This window comes from Papaver somniferum, unplaced genomic scaffold, assembly GCF_003573695.1.
Source record: "Papaver somniferum cultivar HN1 unplaced genomic scaffold, ASM357369v1 unplaced-scaffold_84, whole genome shotgun sequence".
Classification (NCBI taxonomy): domain Eukaryota; kingdom Viridiplantae; phylum Streptophyta; class Magnoliopsida; order Ranunculales; family Papaveraceae; genus Papaver; species Papaver somniferum.
Window position 1 is genome coordinate 237,346 of NW_020651415.1, and position 17,059 is coordinate 254,404.

Consider the following 17,059-nt stretch of genomic DNA (forward strand, 5'->3'; position numbering starts at 1 on the left):
ACATATAACTTGTAGCACCTGTTCAAATACCTAGAAACTTCAATAATTTCACATATGCAGTTTTACGAAGTTTGATGTCAATACACAAATCTTTACTGTGTGTTGTGATAGTCGGGCTCACATATATATAGCTGTTCAAACCACAAACTTAACACAGCTAAAAAATCCCATAAGAAATGCTAACAAAATCCATAAGAAATGCTCTTCTAGTAAACAAAACATACACTGTATTCTAAGTACGTAAATCCCTTGTAAAAAAATCAAAATAAACTCGCATAGCAATAATATACATTTGTTAGATTAAGCCAAACGATTGTAGCATTGGATTAGTGATTCGAAAAGTACGTACATCCGAAGAAATTATCAAATTCCATATTCTAAAAGCTAAATAATTTATACAAATTGCAATTCCCCACATATACTAGTGGCATTCATGAGATCTTTAAAATAAAAAGCATTTATTTCCTCCTAAAATGCACATTATCCAACCAGTAGCTAACTTAGTCCAATATCAACGAGGGCTAATGCTTGAAGTCGGTATTTATGAGCCTGAAATAATTGAGTTATTCATCAAAATAAAACAATAAAGGAAAGTAAGGTGTTAACAACAAATTCTACAAACATTGAGATAAAGGAACTAAGGTTCTAACGATCATTTCTGCAAGCACCTTGAGCTCCTTAGTGAAAACAAGCACTCAAAATTGCATTTCTCATTTTTAGCATCACGCGTTCTCCTTGTTACCACAGAACATATATTAAATTGCGTGCACAAACCAACTTTGAAACAAATCACTAATTGATTATTTAGTTTTCAAATCCGACAAAATCTCGTAACAATTCAATCTTAACATACATTATACGGAATATGTATTCAACACCAAAGTTAAGCACAAACTATACTAGTATGCTGGCATCAAAATCAATATATTCTTTCAAAGCATGGAATGTTAAGTTGCAAAGATGAATCAACAGATTTTAAAAAGTATCGACAGAAGCAAAGAAATCAAATTTGGCAATACTGATGTACGTGTACTTATTTAGGATAAAGCCTTGATTTCTATAGTAACTTTGAATTTGTGAAGTGAGAAACGATGCAGATTTGTATTTTAGGGTTCTTGTGGGTTTCGTTGATTTTGAGGAAACGAATTAAATCAGTGGACATGTTAAAGTCCTTTTGAAGATGTCATCTCAGGAAATAAGATACCGCTTTTGATAAAATAAATCAAATACTTTCAAATTGAAATCGTAAAACAATTCATCAAACTTATCACATTTGAAGATTCTCCATGCTCCACAAGTATTCAATGAGCCAGTCCAACAGGAAACCAAACCCATAACAATCCTACCTTGAAAATAATATTTCCTTTCTGTATTCTTCTAATAAATTCCTTTGTTTTCTAGGGAAAATATAAACCAAGAACACCAAAAATGAAAAAACTTCCAACTTCATTAGTGTGACTTCAAGAGAAATTTACATTCAGTGACTTCGAACTTTAAAGATTTAAATCTGAGAGGAAAAGTCATTGTGCTTTAGCGCACTTGAAGAAGATACTTTAGCCTGTCCCCGACTACAAATTAGAAACAAAGTTTGAATTTTAAGAATAAAATTACACCGGAAATTTTTATCTTTTCATATCGATGATCTTTTCATCTGCATGACTGCATCTACTAGTTCTGAGCCGACTTTTGTCTTGTTGAGGAGGCTGCACAGGAATGAGACTTTCAGTATAAGTTGTAAGCAGGGACTTATTACAGTGAAAGGCAGGAATCGAGGGGATTCCGTCCATCTCAATCTTTTCCAATGTCTTTGTTCTGCGATCATAAGAATACAAACGGGCCAACTTTTTTTCTATAGCATTAATATCTCCGTATTCAGAGATTAGGATCTTGTCAGCATTTGTTGCAACTCCATGAACATTACAAAACCGGGTGTCGTAACAAAAAGGAAGTTGAATAGTTTCTGCGCTCCAGTTACTACTTCCTTTTCCTTGACAATTCTCCAATTTTTTGTCGAATCCATCATCATCTAACATCCACAGCTTAACAATGAGACTGCTCATTTGATATATTAGAGTTATGCGTCCACCCAATATTAGCATAGCGATAGGGCCACTAAACATTTTTTCACGAGGCTCCTGATCAAGGATACAACTAGGAATCGGGATCACCCTGAACTTCTCGCTTCCAACATCAAATGCAACTATGACATCGGGATCTGTAGGAACATAATCTCTAAGTACATACTCGGGATCTTCAAGGTCTTCCTCGCGGCTCATCAGCTTGTTTCTCCAATATATGGTACCATTTGCATGCAACCCCGGACAATATGGAGGCAGCACCTCGTTAAGTTTTATTAAGTTGTTCTCATCAGGAGCCACACTGATCCTTCGCCATTTAGTGTCACGACCCAGGGTCAATGCCTCCCAACTTGCATAGCTACTATAAGAGTCAGTATAAATCGAAGGAAAATCCTCAGGTATAGCAGATAGTCTCCAGAAGCAGAAAACCTTATGTTCATTCTTCTCTGGATCAAACCCAATTTGATATATCTGTTTGAAATTACTCTCTATTTTTAATGGGTTGTCTTTACTCTCAAATTTATCTTTTTCTTCGGTTAATAATGTTGATTTGATCCATGGTGTCACTTCTCTTGTACTGACATTGTATATCTTAACAGCTGCTGTTTGCCAGTGTATAAAACAAACCAGGCCGTTAACTGGTTCCAAAACTTTATCATAATAAAACCAATTAACATCGGTTTTCTTCTTCACATTATGAATAATTACTTTTCCCTCACCACCAGTTAAATTTGCTGACAGGATACGCATGGGTAGCATTTCGTTTCGTTCCCGCAGTGGAGTAATGCAGAGGAGATTCGGACGTGATTTTGAACGGATACAGTGTAAATGAATGAAGTGTTGATCCTGTGTAATCAAAGACAGCCAATGTTTGCATACTGACTTGAACCGTAAGAGTGATTTGGACGGAAGTCTGCTTAGAATCTCTTCGACTATAAGATCATCCACAAAACAAGGAAAACTACCAACTAGGGTCGCATTAGTCTTATCATCGTCCACCCGTTTTCTTCTGTTACTGTATGAAGACCGACCATAATTATTAATCTCCAACAAGGAAACATCCCGTCTGTCTTCCCTCTCCTCTTCTCTTCTTCGTCTTTTATATGATGAGCGCCCGTGATTAATGTCTTCACACCTGGCGCCCCTCTCCTCTCTTTTTCTTCTTCTGTATGATGACCGGCGATAATCAATGTTCAAGGAAATATCACGCCTGCTCTCCTCTGTTGTTTTTCTATTTGATGATCTATTTGATGATCGGCCATAGTTAATGTCCTCCTCCTGCCTTCTTCTTCTGTAATTAATTATCTCTTCCTCTTCCCTTCTTCTTTTCTTCACTGACCGCCGATCAAAATATAGGAAATCGCTAGTCTCCTCCACCCTCATCCTTTTTAACGACCGCTGATTTGAAGAATAATCAAAAACCTACAAGAATATATACAACCCGGAGATTCTTATCACAACCATTCCAATCAGGAAAATCCTGTATATATTGAATGTCGAGATATAAAGTTGAGTTGGCATGATATAAGAAGGAAACCGCAATTAATAATAAATCACATCACATTAGCATCATATATATCACGTCCGACATTGATTTGGGTCTGCATATTCAATTCAAAATAACACGGAAAAGAAAAACAACAAAAAAGATTATGTAGTTAGGTTTGTACCTGACGACCACCGGCCGCATCCAAGTAGTAACGTTGTGGATCAATTCCGTTATTCATCATCATAACAAATTTTCTTTGAAGAAAATTATCAAAATCAATTACGAGATTTTATTTTCCAAGTACAAGGAAGAGAGAGAGAGATTTTGGTTACGTATGATTTGAAAGCTTAGGCGAGTGCCCTGAGCTGTTTAAATAGGGCATAGATCGTGAAGAAAAAGGCAAGTTCAAAAACAGGAAATTATTTCTTAATACGAGCACGACCAAAATTCCGAAACTATTGGTGGTTCACCGGAAATTATTTCTGGATACCGAGCACAAGCAAAATTGGGAAACTATGGGTGGTGTTGGGCCCGGGCAATTTTTGTACCTGGAAATATCATGAATCCAGGTTTGAGTCCTCTCTTTTCTAAAAAAACCGGTTATTAAGATTGCATATATATACATATATAGTCCAAAAGATAAGTTTTACTGTTAAGTTTAGTATTTTTAAATTTAATTTATATTTTCACACTTAAATGTACTAATCCGTTACCCAATACTTAAACCCAAAAAAAAAGAAAAAAAAAAAAACTTGTCGTACCGTTTTTTTGTGGATTTGTAAGGGTCATTATTTTATGTGCCTTTACCCAAACCGTATTAAAAAAAAAACTTGTCATGACGTTTTTTGTGGGTTTGTAACGGTCATTATTCTGGTTGTCTCTTTTTTCCTCGTTTCATGGAAAACACAATGGTGAATATGAAATCACCATTAATCAGCAATACATTAGTGGGAATCAAACATGTCTTCAAATGAATCTATGGGTTTACCTCCCCTTTCTAATGTTGGTCAGATTTAGTGATGGTATAAGTACGCCGACAATTATAGGTCTCTTTTTTTGGTACATGGACACTATCCCTACATATCTTTCTTTATAATAAGAGATCCAAGTCGTCACATGTCAAAACCACAATCACTCTTGATTTTGGTAGAGCCACATCAGCAATAGTTTCCACGTCATCCCAATCTATTTGGCAATTCCAATGCTCATGAATCTTTTTGCACAATTTTGTTAAGAAACATCCATTTTCAACTTTGAAATCTTTCGGAACGACATCAGACAAACCTAGTCGTTTTTAGAATTTTGATTTTTACTAAATCCCATCTTTCCAGAACAAACCCCAATCATAATTAAAATATTGATTTTTACCAAATCTATCTTTTCAGAACAATATCAAAATCGAAACACTAACATCACAATTTCACATTGCAAGAATTAGGCGTTACAATTCCATCAACGACCAACAAAAAAAGTGTCATTCATGAAGCAACAAAAGAAAAAAAATTGTATACGGAGAAAACAAGTGAAACCTGTGTGTCGACTCCATATTAACTCCTAATATTCCTAAATTAGTATAGAACCACATCAGCGTTAATCATATATTAACTCCCAAGATTCGTGTACTCTTTCTTCTTCCTTCTCTCCTACCTTCTCAAAAGAAAACCCAAGTATTGTTTCATCTTTTTTGCTCAGTTTTGGTCTTTATAGACCAAATCTGAGCAAGGATTTCATTTTCTTTTATAGTTTTAGGTGATAGTTATCGAATAAGATGTATCTACATCATTTTTTGTGTCTTTCGACATGTGTCCTCGCCGTTTTGGGGAGATTTTTCTTCATCATTGTGGGTCGAGTTCTTCAATCTTTGATGGCTGGTTCGTGGCTTGCCTCTCTCGATTCAAAAACATCAGCGATTCAGCACTCATTCCTTTCAGGAGCATCTCTTATCATATAAGAATACAATCAAATCAAATGGTCAGAATTATTTCCGGATTATACCATCATCTTTCCCTTATACATAACAAAAAAGTGGGTATCTCTGCGGTTTATCGCTCTTTCTCTTCGCGATCTACTTATAGTTGATATTCTTATTTTTATTAGGGTTTTGATTATCTTTTTTTTTTGATGTTTTTGTTAATTTTATAAGCCAACATATAATCATTATTTTGATTTGAATGAATTGAAATTTGTTGATTGGTCAAAAAAAAACATTTGTAAACGACGTGGAGATCCGTATTAATGCTTAAGAAGTCATGTGTTACGCGTCTTTTGGTTTATGTATTGTATAACTTCCAGATTTTACTCCCATATGACAAGAGATACGTTTATTTACTGTCGTTCCTTCAGAATTTTCATGAAACGCTATGTTAACACCAAGTCGCCACATGTCAACACCATAATCAGTCTAACATTTGGTGAAGCCACATCAACACTGATTTTCCAAGTTACGACAATCTTATTGGCTACTCAGAAATCACCAATCTAATAGGCGAATCCTTCAAAGGTCACTAACAACTTTGCAGGGACACACCTACCTAATAAGGCATAAGAATATGAAAATTTTACAGATACATAAAAAAGGACATGTATTCGAGAAGATGTACATTGGCTTTGTCTTTTGGTTTAAGTTAAAATAGTTACGACTCTATGCTCGGAAAACTTTAGTATAAAATCTCGTGAATAAAATATTTTATCACACGATTAAATCACTCAAAATCATCGAAATCGAGTTCTGACAATATTGCCATTTCTCTGATTCTGTGATAATTTTAGTCCATTCAGTTCTCATCTTCTATCTCACCATAGGTTTAACTAAAGGTATTGGAACGCCAAAAGATCGAAGCACATCATCAGGGTTTTACTAAGAAGAGTTGAAGTATATAATCACCCAACATATCGCGGTTTTATTGTCAGCACTTGAATAATGCTCGGAGTCAAGACCCATATGTGGATTGCATCGTTGATTTACATGTGGTTGGAGATGAATTAAATGTTTGAAGACTATTCCAAACTGAAAAATAAGACGATGGGACAGTTTATTGGTATTAGATTTTATGCCTGTGCTTCGCACCTGTCATGTGACAGTACATGATCTGTTGAAAATCCAAATTAACATTTTATACGTAAGGATTAAAATTTGTAGTACGGATAGATTAGGGTTAAAAAACAAATTGAAGAAAAATAAATAAGGAGACAAGAATTTTTCTCTCTCCTAATCAATCAGGTCTCACTGAGTTGGGTTTGGTCAGGTCCAGTCACTGAGTTAACTCAGTCAGACACACTAAGTCAGATGATAAGTAATCAATCAGACATCAAACTGACATAAAGGTTATCGGCTTGAGCCATTACACAGGCCAAAACTCTGTTACAAACATTCTTCTCACTCTTGCCTAAACAACAACAACAATACAAATCTCAAATTAAACTTCATAATCAAATTACAAATAAAACTACAGCGTACTTGCAATTGCAGTTCCAAGCTTTGACAGCAAGCACTAAGAGCAAAGGCTATGGGTATCTCCATTTGGAGACTAAATCGCCCATATAAACGACTACTCTCTCATATGAACGAGTATAACCACTGTGGGAAAATATAAAAGAATGACTAGACGGGGGGATCGTCCCCCGTCCAATATTTTTCTGAAACCTTACGGGGGACAGTCGCCCGTAAGAAATAAAAATAAATCTTAACGGGAGACATTCCCTCATCTCAGAGAAAAAAAATCCAAACGGGGGACGGTCCCCCGTTTGTGTAGGAAGTCGATATCAGGAGCAATTCTCCAGGATGTTTCATTCTTCTTCAACCTTTTCATGTTTTTTTCATCTTCTCCTTCACTATAATCTTCGAAAACCATAAGCAATCCGATTTCTTGGAAAAATCAATGTATCCCATTGATTAACGAGTAGAGGTATATCCTATTCTAACAAAAAAAAATCGTTTATTGATATTAATTTCATCATCTTATTTAGGTTTTGGTTAAAAGCTACCCTAATTTGATTTATTTTTCTAAATATTGAAGGTGTTGAGCTAATTGGGATAATTGAACGAATTAAAAGTATGATTCTTAGCTTAATCTTAATGTTGAGCGAATTAATTTTGTTTACCTCTTGTTTCATAGTTTTAGTTTGATTGATTTATAGCTTAATTTTGATATATGGTTAATGACACTTGTTTTAGGGTTCATATAGAGAACAATGGATTATAATATTTTATCTTCTAAAGGTGAAGAAAATCATATATGCAACATTCTTGACATGGTAAATGGTGAAACTTCAATTGTATTTAGAGGTGGATGGAGTAATATGCATAATTTGTATGAAATTGTATGTCAAAATGAAAAACGTAAGTCGTTTGTAGACCAATGTGGATTGGCTCGATTACTTGAGATAAATGTTTCGAAAGATGATCAACAACTCACACATGCAATTGTTGAGCGTTTTTTGAAATCTACAAATACTTTTCATTTTCCTACATTTGAAATAGGGCTCTCACCCAATGACTTCTCTTGGTTGACGGGTTTAGAAGTAGGAAAAGGAGTAAAGCTAGATTATGTAGATTGTTGTGATAAGGAAAATAGAGAAACTTGCTTGGAGTATGTTTAAAAACTTTTTCCCAATTTAGCTCAACTTATTTTCGAGAAAGCCAAGAAAAAGAAAGCCGCGGAAAATAAGAAAGCACAAGAAAAGGGGAGAGGGAAAGCCAAAGCAATCGAGCAAGAAAGTGATGATGAAGAAGATATTCATGAGAATTTGGAGCCGAATGATAGTGAAAAATAAATTGGTGAGAATGGGGAACTCATAATTCGTGGTCTTGATGTGTCCTCCTATTTGAGAGAGGAGTGGTGGTATCAAATGTGTAGATATGTGTGATTGGTTGAAGTTATTTAAAGGAAAGGGTGGAGTGGTTATGGAACCATATTGGGATGAAATTGTTCGGGTTTTTATTTTATGGATGATTGGTCAAGTGCTTATACCAAATAGTATATCCACCACAAAGGTAGGATGGTTATGTAACTTTGAGGAGTTGGATTTAGAAAACATAAATAGGTTTGATTGGGGAGCTCCGACGTAGACTTGTCTTTATAAATCTTTGGGCGAGGTTAATAGCAAATTGAAGACATTCAACGGGATGTGGATGATCTTAGAGGTATGTACATATGGCTCATTTTATATCTCAGACCCATTTAATGTTGATATTTGCGGAAAAATGTTATATATTAATTTCGCCTACTTTTTTTTTTGTAGTATTGGTTTTGCTACTATTTCCACACTTTGTTTCCAAAATTGATGGGAATGCACCAGTTTGGGATGATTTGTGGAAAAAAATTAAGGTGTTTAACAAGGAGAATTTGGAGGAGCTTCAAAGGGATATGGGAAGACATTCAATTACTATTGCTCGGAAGCAAATGGAGAATATGTCAATACAAGGAACAACATGGCATCTATGGCTTGGAAGTGAGCATACTAATAATGAAGTCCTAAGATATTCTCATAGGTTGTCAAAGAAACAATGTGTTTTCTTGGATATTGAAGATGATCAAGGATATAGGTACTTGGGTGAGAGATGTACGTTTCAAGTAACCGGTGTATTAGGTATTCCGCCTCGCCCACCTCATGAACATGAAATGGTACGAATGGATCAAAGAGCTTGTGAGAAGTGCAAAGGTTTGAGGACTTGTAGAGAACCCAATACGATTGCAACTGTTGAGGAGTATGAAAGATGGTGGTCTCAAGTTTCTGGTGGTCCATACTTTGCAAGGGTTAAGACAACATTGGTTCGAGGCCGAAATTGTTACGACATTTCCTCATCATATCAAGCTCAGTTTCGTGTTGCATATCCTCCTCCTATGCAAACAAATTCATATGTGTATGAAAATGAGCGAGCTCAAAAAGAGAATAAGAATGTAGAGCTTGAATATCTTCGAAGTCGGGTTGTAATCCTTGAAAATGAGAATGTAGGGCTTCAAAGTGAGAATCAAATTTTACGAAGCCCCTTCAATCCACAAGAGTGTTATGCTCCAATTGTTGGGGTGTCATCTAGTCAAGTTTATCCGGATGTTGTTAATGAAACTCAAGATCCTCCTCAACCATCTAATCCATATAATACTACTTGGAATGGACAATGGTTTACAGACTTAACGAGTTAGAGAAATTGGATACTTGTTTTTTTTTAATGAATGTTTTTTTGGTGGTGAGTACATTAATTTTATTTATTACAGGTATAATGAGTGACATGGAACCGGATGAAGATTACTTTTCTAGACGCTGTAGAAGGATATGAGCTAATACGGCGATGGTGGTGAGGACATTAATATGGAAACAATCAATCGCTTTCATGGATCAACAACCCGAACATATTGAGGTAAAAATAAGACGTTATTCCATTAGGAATAGGGTTCTTCATGATGCTATTATGATGTGTGATTATTTTACCGGTGGTAAACTCACTTCTTCGGAAAAGAATTTTCATGACCGTCTACGTATGAAAAGAGAACTGTTTTTTAAAAATGAAAGATGATTTGTGTGAAATGGACTTGGAGTGGCCTCAAGGAATAGATGCACTAGGAATCCCGGGTCATTCTCGACATATGAAAATGCTGGATTTTCTTAGGTTACTTGCTACGCGGTAATCGACCGACTCGATAGATGATCATGTGAGAATGGGTAAAACAACTCTATATAAGTACTTGAAGAGATTCGTTAGAAACATAGTTAGGCATTATACCGGGAAGTACTTGCGAGAAGGAAGCAAGGGGTTTTCTGGGTATGCTTGGGATTGTGGATCAGATGCATTGGCCTTGGAAGAAGTCTTGGGCAGGATATTATGCATCTTATAAAGGTGAACCGACGATAGTGCTGGAGGGGATTGCTACTTCTGATTTTGTGGTTTTGGCATGCATATTTTGGGAGTCCCAGATCAAAGAACAAGTCAAGTTGGGACCAAAAAAGTTTATTCATATATAGAATTTATTCATATATAGAGGTTTTACATATTTTTTTCATTTCACATAAGAACTGGATAATTTATGGGTCGCTTGTTAGGTTAAACTTGATGGAAACATATTCCTAGAAATCAAAAAAAATATATAAAAAGATCTTACACATTAGTTCACAATCTTTGGTGGACTAACAATTAAAAATATGAAAAAGAGAAAAGAAAAATACATTAGTAACATCTTGAGAAAAGCAACCTTTGAGATTGTTTTAGATGGATTTTTTTTAGGTACAAATGTTGAGCGCGTGGATGGGAGACACTAATATTGAACTTAGTAACTATAATTACCTAAAATAGATGTCAAGATAAATACGGATTCTGAAAGTTAAGCACGAACGGTCCTCATCTATACCAAGAGAAATTGATGTACAAGGAATGATTCGGTCACAAAAGAGATAAGGGATGGTTTTGTGGAGAAAAGCAAAGAAGAAAAGAGAGATTAGAGAATTCTAGATTTTCGAAGAATTGCTTTAAGAGTTGTTAAGAAAATCATGTTTATCTTGATGAATGGATGGCCTACTTGATGACCTATTTATAATTGAATTCTTTATTTTCGAGTAGGTGAAAATAAAGATTACCTGCCACATAGAGCACTTTTTTTGTGTTTTTAGAACTAGTTAAGGATATACTATGCTGGAAAAAGTAAAAAACTTTCAAACTAATTAGAGTGACTGCAGTTACTCCTGTCTATCCTAGTGGGATCAAGCCAATATAGTTCAAGATATGTTGAGACGGAGCATCATCGTATAAATCATATAGTTCCAGCTATTATAGGTATCTTTTGGATGTGAACTTTCATTTACTGCAACTAGTCTTGAAACAAGTATCCCATGTGCGCGATTAAATCAGAATTTCCGCGTATAGTGATCTCATAAAATTGAGTATTTTGTAGGTTAGCAGTTGATAGTCATGTGCATATCTTGAATTTATGAATTTTCTTTTAGAAAACAGTCTTATCATTTTAGGAAATTACCTGATTTTTATACTCATACTTGTAAGTCTCTTAAGGTGTTTCATCGAGACTTGTATACAACAACAAACCCATTTTGGATCAATTTCCATATTTATTCACGTAGAATCACTAAACTAATTAGAAATCAGAGGTTTTGACGTACTACAAGATAATCACTTCCCTAACTTGTTGGTATCCATTGAACCTTGTTGCTCCCGGATCTCCGGTCGTAACGAAAACACATATATATTTGAAAATATTCGACATCACCACTTTATTACATAAGAATTGGTTATTTAGTCTTACAATTTATGATCCAAATCTATAAACTATACAGGAACGGTGGTGTAATCAAAGTGTAATAATATTATTTTATCTATTTACCCCTGCTATTTAATAGCTATATTCATACGGGCCGCGAGTTATAACCCCAAAGGTGTCACTATCCATATACAAAAACTCCAACAAAACAAATTGTTTACAAAAACCCCATTTAACATAAATTGTCTATATTAGCCTTCTAGTTTAAATCACCCCAACAAAAATAAAAAACAACCCCACCTTTAATTTTAAATCACCCCAACAAAAATAAAAATCAACCCCACCATTAATTTTTATTATATTATCACCACCACAAAATAATACCACCAGCAGAACCACCACTGTGCCGCCACCACTGACCACCGCCATCGCAAAAAACAACCACTGTCAACCGCCGCCACCGCCGTTACCGACCACCACCATCACCACCTCCACCGCCAACCACCACAGCGCCACCTCCTCCACCGCCGCCAACCACCATCGCGCCACCACCTCCACCGCCACAACCACCACCGCGCCACCGTCGCCGCCAACCACCACCGCGCCGCCACCGCGCCACCGCCTCCACCGCCGCCAACCACCACCGCGCCACCGCCCACCACCGCCACCCAACACAACGCTACCACCTCCATCCCCGAAAACCACCACCGCGCCACCGCCGACCACCACCACAGACCACCGCGCCACCGCCGACCACCACCACCAGCAACACCACCATTATCGCCGACCACCACCACCAACCAGTCGCCACCGCTACGAAAAATGAATTTCATTGATCAATATTCAACAAAATAAGAAAAAAATGATGAAACCAAACAGAAAAAATGATGAAACCAAAATTGGTTTCACCAAAACTAGATGAAACCTAATTAGGTTTCATCATTTTTCCACATATTGTCATTTCGCCAACACAGCTTCAATGATGAAACCAAACCAAAATAAACTAGGCAAAAATGACCAAAACTAGATAAAACCTAATTAGGTTTCATCATTTTTCCACATATTGTCATTTCGCCAACACAACTTCAATGATGAAACCAAACCAAAATAAACTAGGCAAAAATGATGAAACCAAAGTTGGTTTCACCAAAACTAGATGAAACCGAAATTGGTTTCATCATTTTTCCACATATTGTCATTTCACCAATAACCACCGCGACCAACACCATAACCACACTATGGTTGTACGGGTCTGAGTGGCCATAACATAGTTTTGCTACTCCATAACCACAGATCAAATTAAATAGTTAATTAATTTAGAATGGAATGCTAATACGATAGCCTCTCCTGCACCGTATCTTTATCATATAATCAGGACTGCCCATTTCAACTCCAGCTCTTAGTTGTTCACATCGTCCCTCGATAGATTTTCTTGTCAACAGCCCCGCAAGAACTACAATATCATCCTTAGATATTGTCACTTATACTCAATACATATATTAAATATCAACAAAAGAAAACAATGGGTGAAAATGGAAGTACTGAAACAACTCAGAAAACAACTAGATGGTTCTACAGCAGAAGTAGCATATGCAAATTAAGATAAAAATTCTAAAGAGTGATGACCGGAGAAGGAAACATACCATTTCTCCTGATTTAGGTAGGAGACCATTCCACTTAGGAATGGCGTGTGGACGCCCTACATATGCAGCATTTGTTCCAGTAATGTCCTGCGGATTTCCAGAACATGGGCGGCAAAGATTGCCTGAGCTTCACTCTCCTGAATACAAACCCAAGAAGCTTAATTAGACATGATAAAATAAACTTTAAAAAGTACTAAAGAGAAGAATTGATCAAAATATAACATGACATTACCTGAAAGCAAACGACTAGATCTCCAATCTCAACTGTTCCACATTTGGAAGGCTCGATAGGGATAGAACGCTTGCGAATTGCCTTACATATATGCATTTACCCATTCATTTTACTCAACACCAAATTTAACAAAGAGTACTCATTCTTCCTTCAGAAAAACATAATTCAAAAAGATCATGTACCTAAAAGATATAATTCTAACTTACTAACAAAAAAGAACCATAAAAGTAGCATGACTGACAACAGAAAAAAGAAAGATACTTCAGACTGGAGTATTACTAATCTAGTCGACAAAGATTAAATCCTACAACAGGCACAATTAGCATACTTCAAATGTGGATGATTGCGTTCCTCACAATCGACTCCAGCCCTTGTTTGCAAGGCTTAAGCATTCATCGTCATTCGCACAACAAACGTATTATTTTACATCCTCCAAACATTTTTGCAGGTAATTAACATAGAGCATATAAACCAATAGCAGTTAATACAACATGATCACAATTCAGACAATTGAAAATTATTCTTCACAATTTCTAAGAAAACCAAAATCAAAAGGGGGCTAAAGCTGCTTCTATTTCTACTCATCATCTTCATCTTCTTACTACAATATCAGAAAATTAAAAATAGAAAACACGTCAATAAATTCAAATGACTTCAAACAAATAATGAAATTTTACTCTTAAAGGTTTCAAAGAACAAACCTCTCCATCACTCTTCTTCATCATCATAATCATTCACTTCCAATTTTGATTTCTCGTATTAATCTTCATATATCCTCAGCCTCTGCTTCATATTCTACTCAACCCCCTACAGAACCACCTCCCTCAGAAGCTGTTGAAGCTCATGATGCAACTGTTGTTACTACAGAACCTCCACCATCTGAAAATTCACCACCACCAGAGCTTTAGAAAGACCAACAACCTCCTGCAAACCCAACTCCACCATAGAATACCAAACCTTAGATGCCAACACCACCACCAGCAACACAAAAGCATAGAAAACCAAAAATAAAAAACAGATCAGTAAGTACATATATCCACAGATCTAAACCCCAAAGAAGCAAAAAATAAAGTAGTTGCTTCAATCTCCAGCTACTGCTCAACCCATTCTCAGTTCAGCCTTCCCAGCACTCACTTCAGCTCTGCAACATCAACTTCTCAACAACACAACTAGCACCAGCTGAACCCTTACCAATCTCAATTCCAGACCAACTGAAATGCCATGGCGTGACTGCACTCAGTTCAACCATCAACTTCAGTTCAGCTCAGCTCAGCCCACACAGTAATTCAGTTCCATTCACTCTTCCATAACTCAATTTCCCATTCAAGAATTTCACCTGCAATTGCTTCTTTCCATACTGCACATAGCACAATCTCAATTCTCAACTGCAACCCTAGCCACTTTATTTCAGAAGCTCCATAATCCATCGCTCCATTCACTGCAGAATCCACCAGATACAGCACAACACAATACCCATTATTCATCACTGGTTGTCTCCAAAACTGAGTTGCAGATGCAAACCATCTTCTCAATTCAAACTAGATTCTTATCCACCACCAGAATTCATCTTCTACAGCTACAGTATCATACAACCTCCTACCAGAACTCTACTTCTCATCTTATCAGACTCATCAACACAACACACATCAATTCTATCTCCACGTTTTGTAGCTTTTAGAGCAGCTGCAACTTCAACACTTGAACCCTAATTCGTCTCCAATGGATTCTAATCAAGAGTACAGACTGAAAATGACACTCTCACAAGAGATTAGGGTTTATATTGCAGAATACTAAAAAATCTAAAATACTTCAAATCACAACAGAAAAGGGAATAACAAACCTCAGATCTGAAGCGCTTCACTTGATCAATCCGATTAAGATAAGCTTACCTGAGGGTGGAGAGAGGCTTACGCAGGTGACAGTGAAACCCTAAAATCAGATGACGAAAGAGTTCCAACTATGAACTCTCATAAACAACCTGAAATCAGATGAGGAAACCCTAAAATTTGATTAAAAAACTGGACAACAAACCCTATAATCTGATTAACAAACTGAAACCTAAAATCGGAAAAACTTAACAAGAATTGTCCTCTTTTCTCAGTTTTAGGGAAATGAATAAGAGAAAACGTCTCTAGAATTCTTCACCTCTTGAATTAGCGCTGTTCTTCTCGTGCAGTTCCATTGTTGCTGCTGGTGATGATGGTGGTGGGAGAAGGAGACGGAAGAAAGAAGAAATCAGAGAAGAAGAAGAAAAGGTCGAAGGGTATGTTTGGCTTTTTTAAAAGTAACAAAAACTAAATTTACACATTATTATTTGGCTTGGGGTTTTTGTCCCAGTTTTATTTGAAACGGTTTTTATTTGGTAGAAATAATATGACCGGTTTTTTCTTATCACTAGTTTATTCACCTAGGGGTTTTCTCTCTAGTTTGATATACATATAGAAAAGATACGATCTCATAAAGAGAGGAAGTTTGTTAATAGTAAAACACCTGTATATAAACAATATATGGTCAATATATTGTCCGTATCAATCTTCCCTTATTCTTCTCCAATATTCCCTGTAAGTATCACTCCTTTCCTTATTCTTCTCCAACACTTTCCCTTGGATGCTCTCTAAGCTTTCACTTTCTAATATCCGAAGTCTCCATAATTTGAAATAGAATATGGGTTAAGAACTGAAATTGGAATGTTGATTTTGTGTAAGAACCTAACACATACATACCTGCTAGCCTAGGGATCAGAGGCACAGAGACACATACATTCATCATCTCATTGATTAATTTCCATTATGACTTCTCCTCTCAACAAAGAACGAAGAAAGCAAATAAAGGAAGAGGGGTTAATGAAGAACCCAAATGAACTTCATATTCCTCCCTAGGTATTAGGGTTGTCAATGGATAACCTAATATTTAATATCCGTCCGAGTCCATTCGAATCGTTAGGATATTATCCGAAATTTTGGATAACAGATAACAAATACGTATACCTTATTGGATATTTTTACTTTTAGCGAAACGGATAAGGAAAAGATACAATCCTACAACATAATATTTGTTATCCGTTAAAGAATGCATATGCAATTTTATTTTAATTTTTTGAGTAATATATTTAGTTGTTAACTTGGTAGTATATGAAGACTTAGAAATAAAATTATTATGGAAGAAAAAAAAACAACTAGTTTTGTTGGTTGTGAGAAAAGCGAAGAGTTTACATCTCTGATAGAGAAGATTTGAGTTTTTTTTAAATATAATTTAATATAATATTTGGTTTTATTTAGTTGAATTTTCTTAGAGTTTCTTTGATTTTTTGACAATTTACCAAATGTACAGAAAAACTAGAAAATAATTTAAATTATCTTTATCATAATGAATTACTACTGGATATCCGACATTGTTATCAGAAAGGATACAAA

The 17,059-nt window shown here is 35.9% G+C and overlaps 1 protein-coding gene across 1 annotated transcript; it reads right to left on the reverse strand.

Moving 5' to 3' along the window:
* Window positions 1–1,429: 1,429 nt before the first annotated feature.
* LOC113345970 (F-box protein At4g19940-like) lies at window positions 1,430–3,931 on the reverse strand. Its single transcript, XM_026589605.1, has 2 exons — window positions 3,749–3,931; window positions 1,430–3,500 (listed from the first exon to the last, which is right to left on the reverse strand). Exons 1-2 carry the CDS (start codon window positions 3,809–3,811, stop codon window positions 1,623–1,625), a joined length of 1,941 nt encoding a protein of 646 aa, XP_026445390.1. The 5' UTR covers window positions 3,812–3,931; the 3' UTR covers window positions 1,430–1,622.
* Between the last annotated feature and the right edge of the window lie 13,128 nt (window positions 3,932–17,059).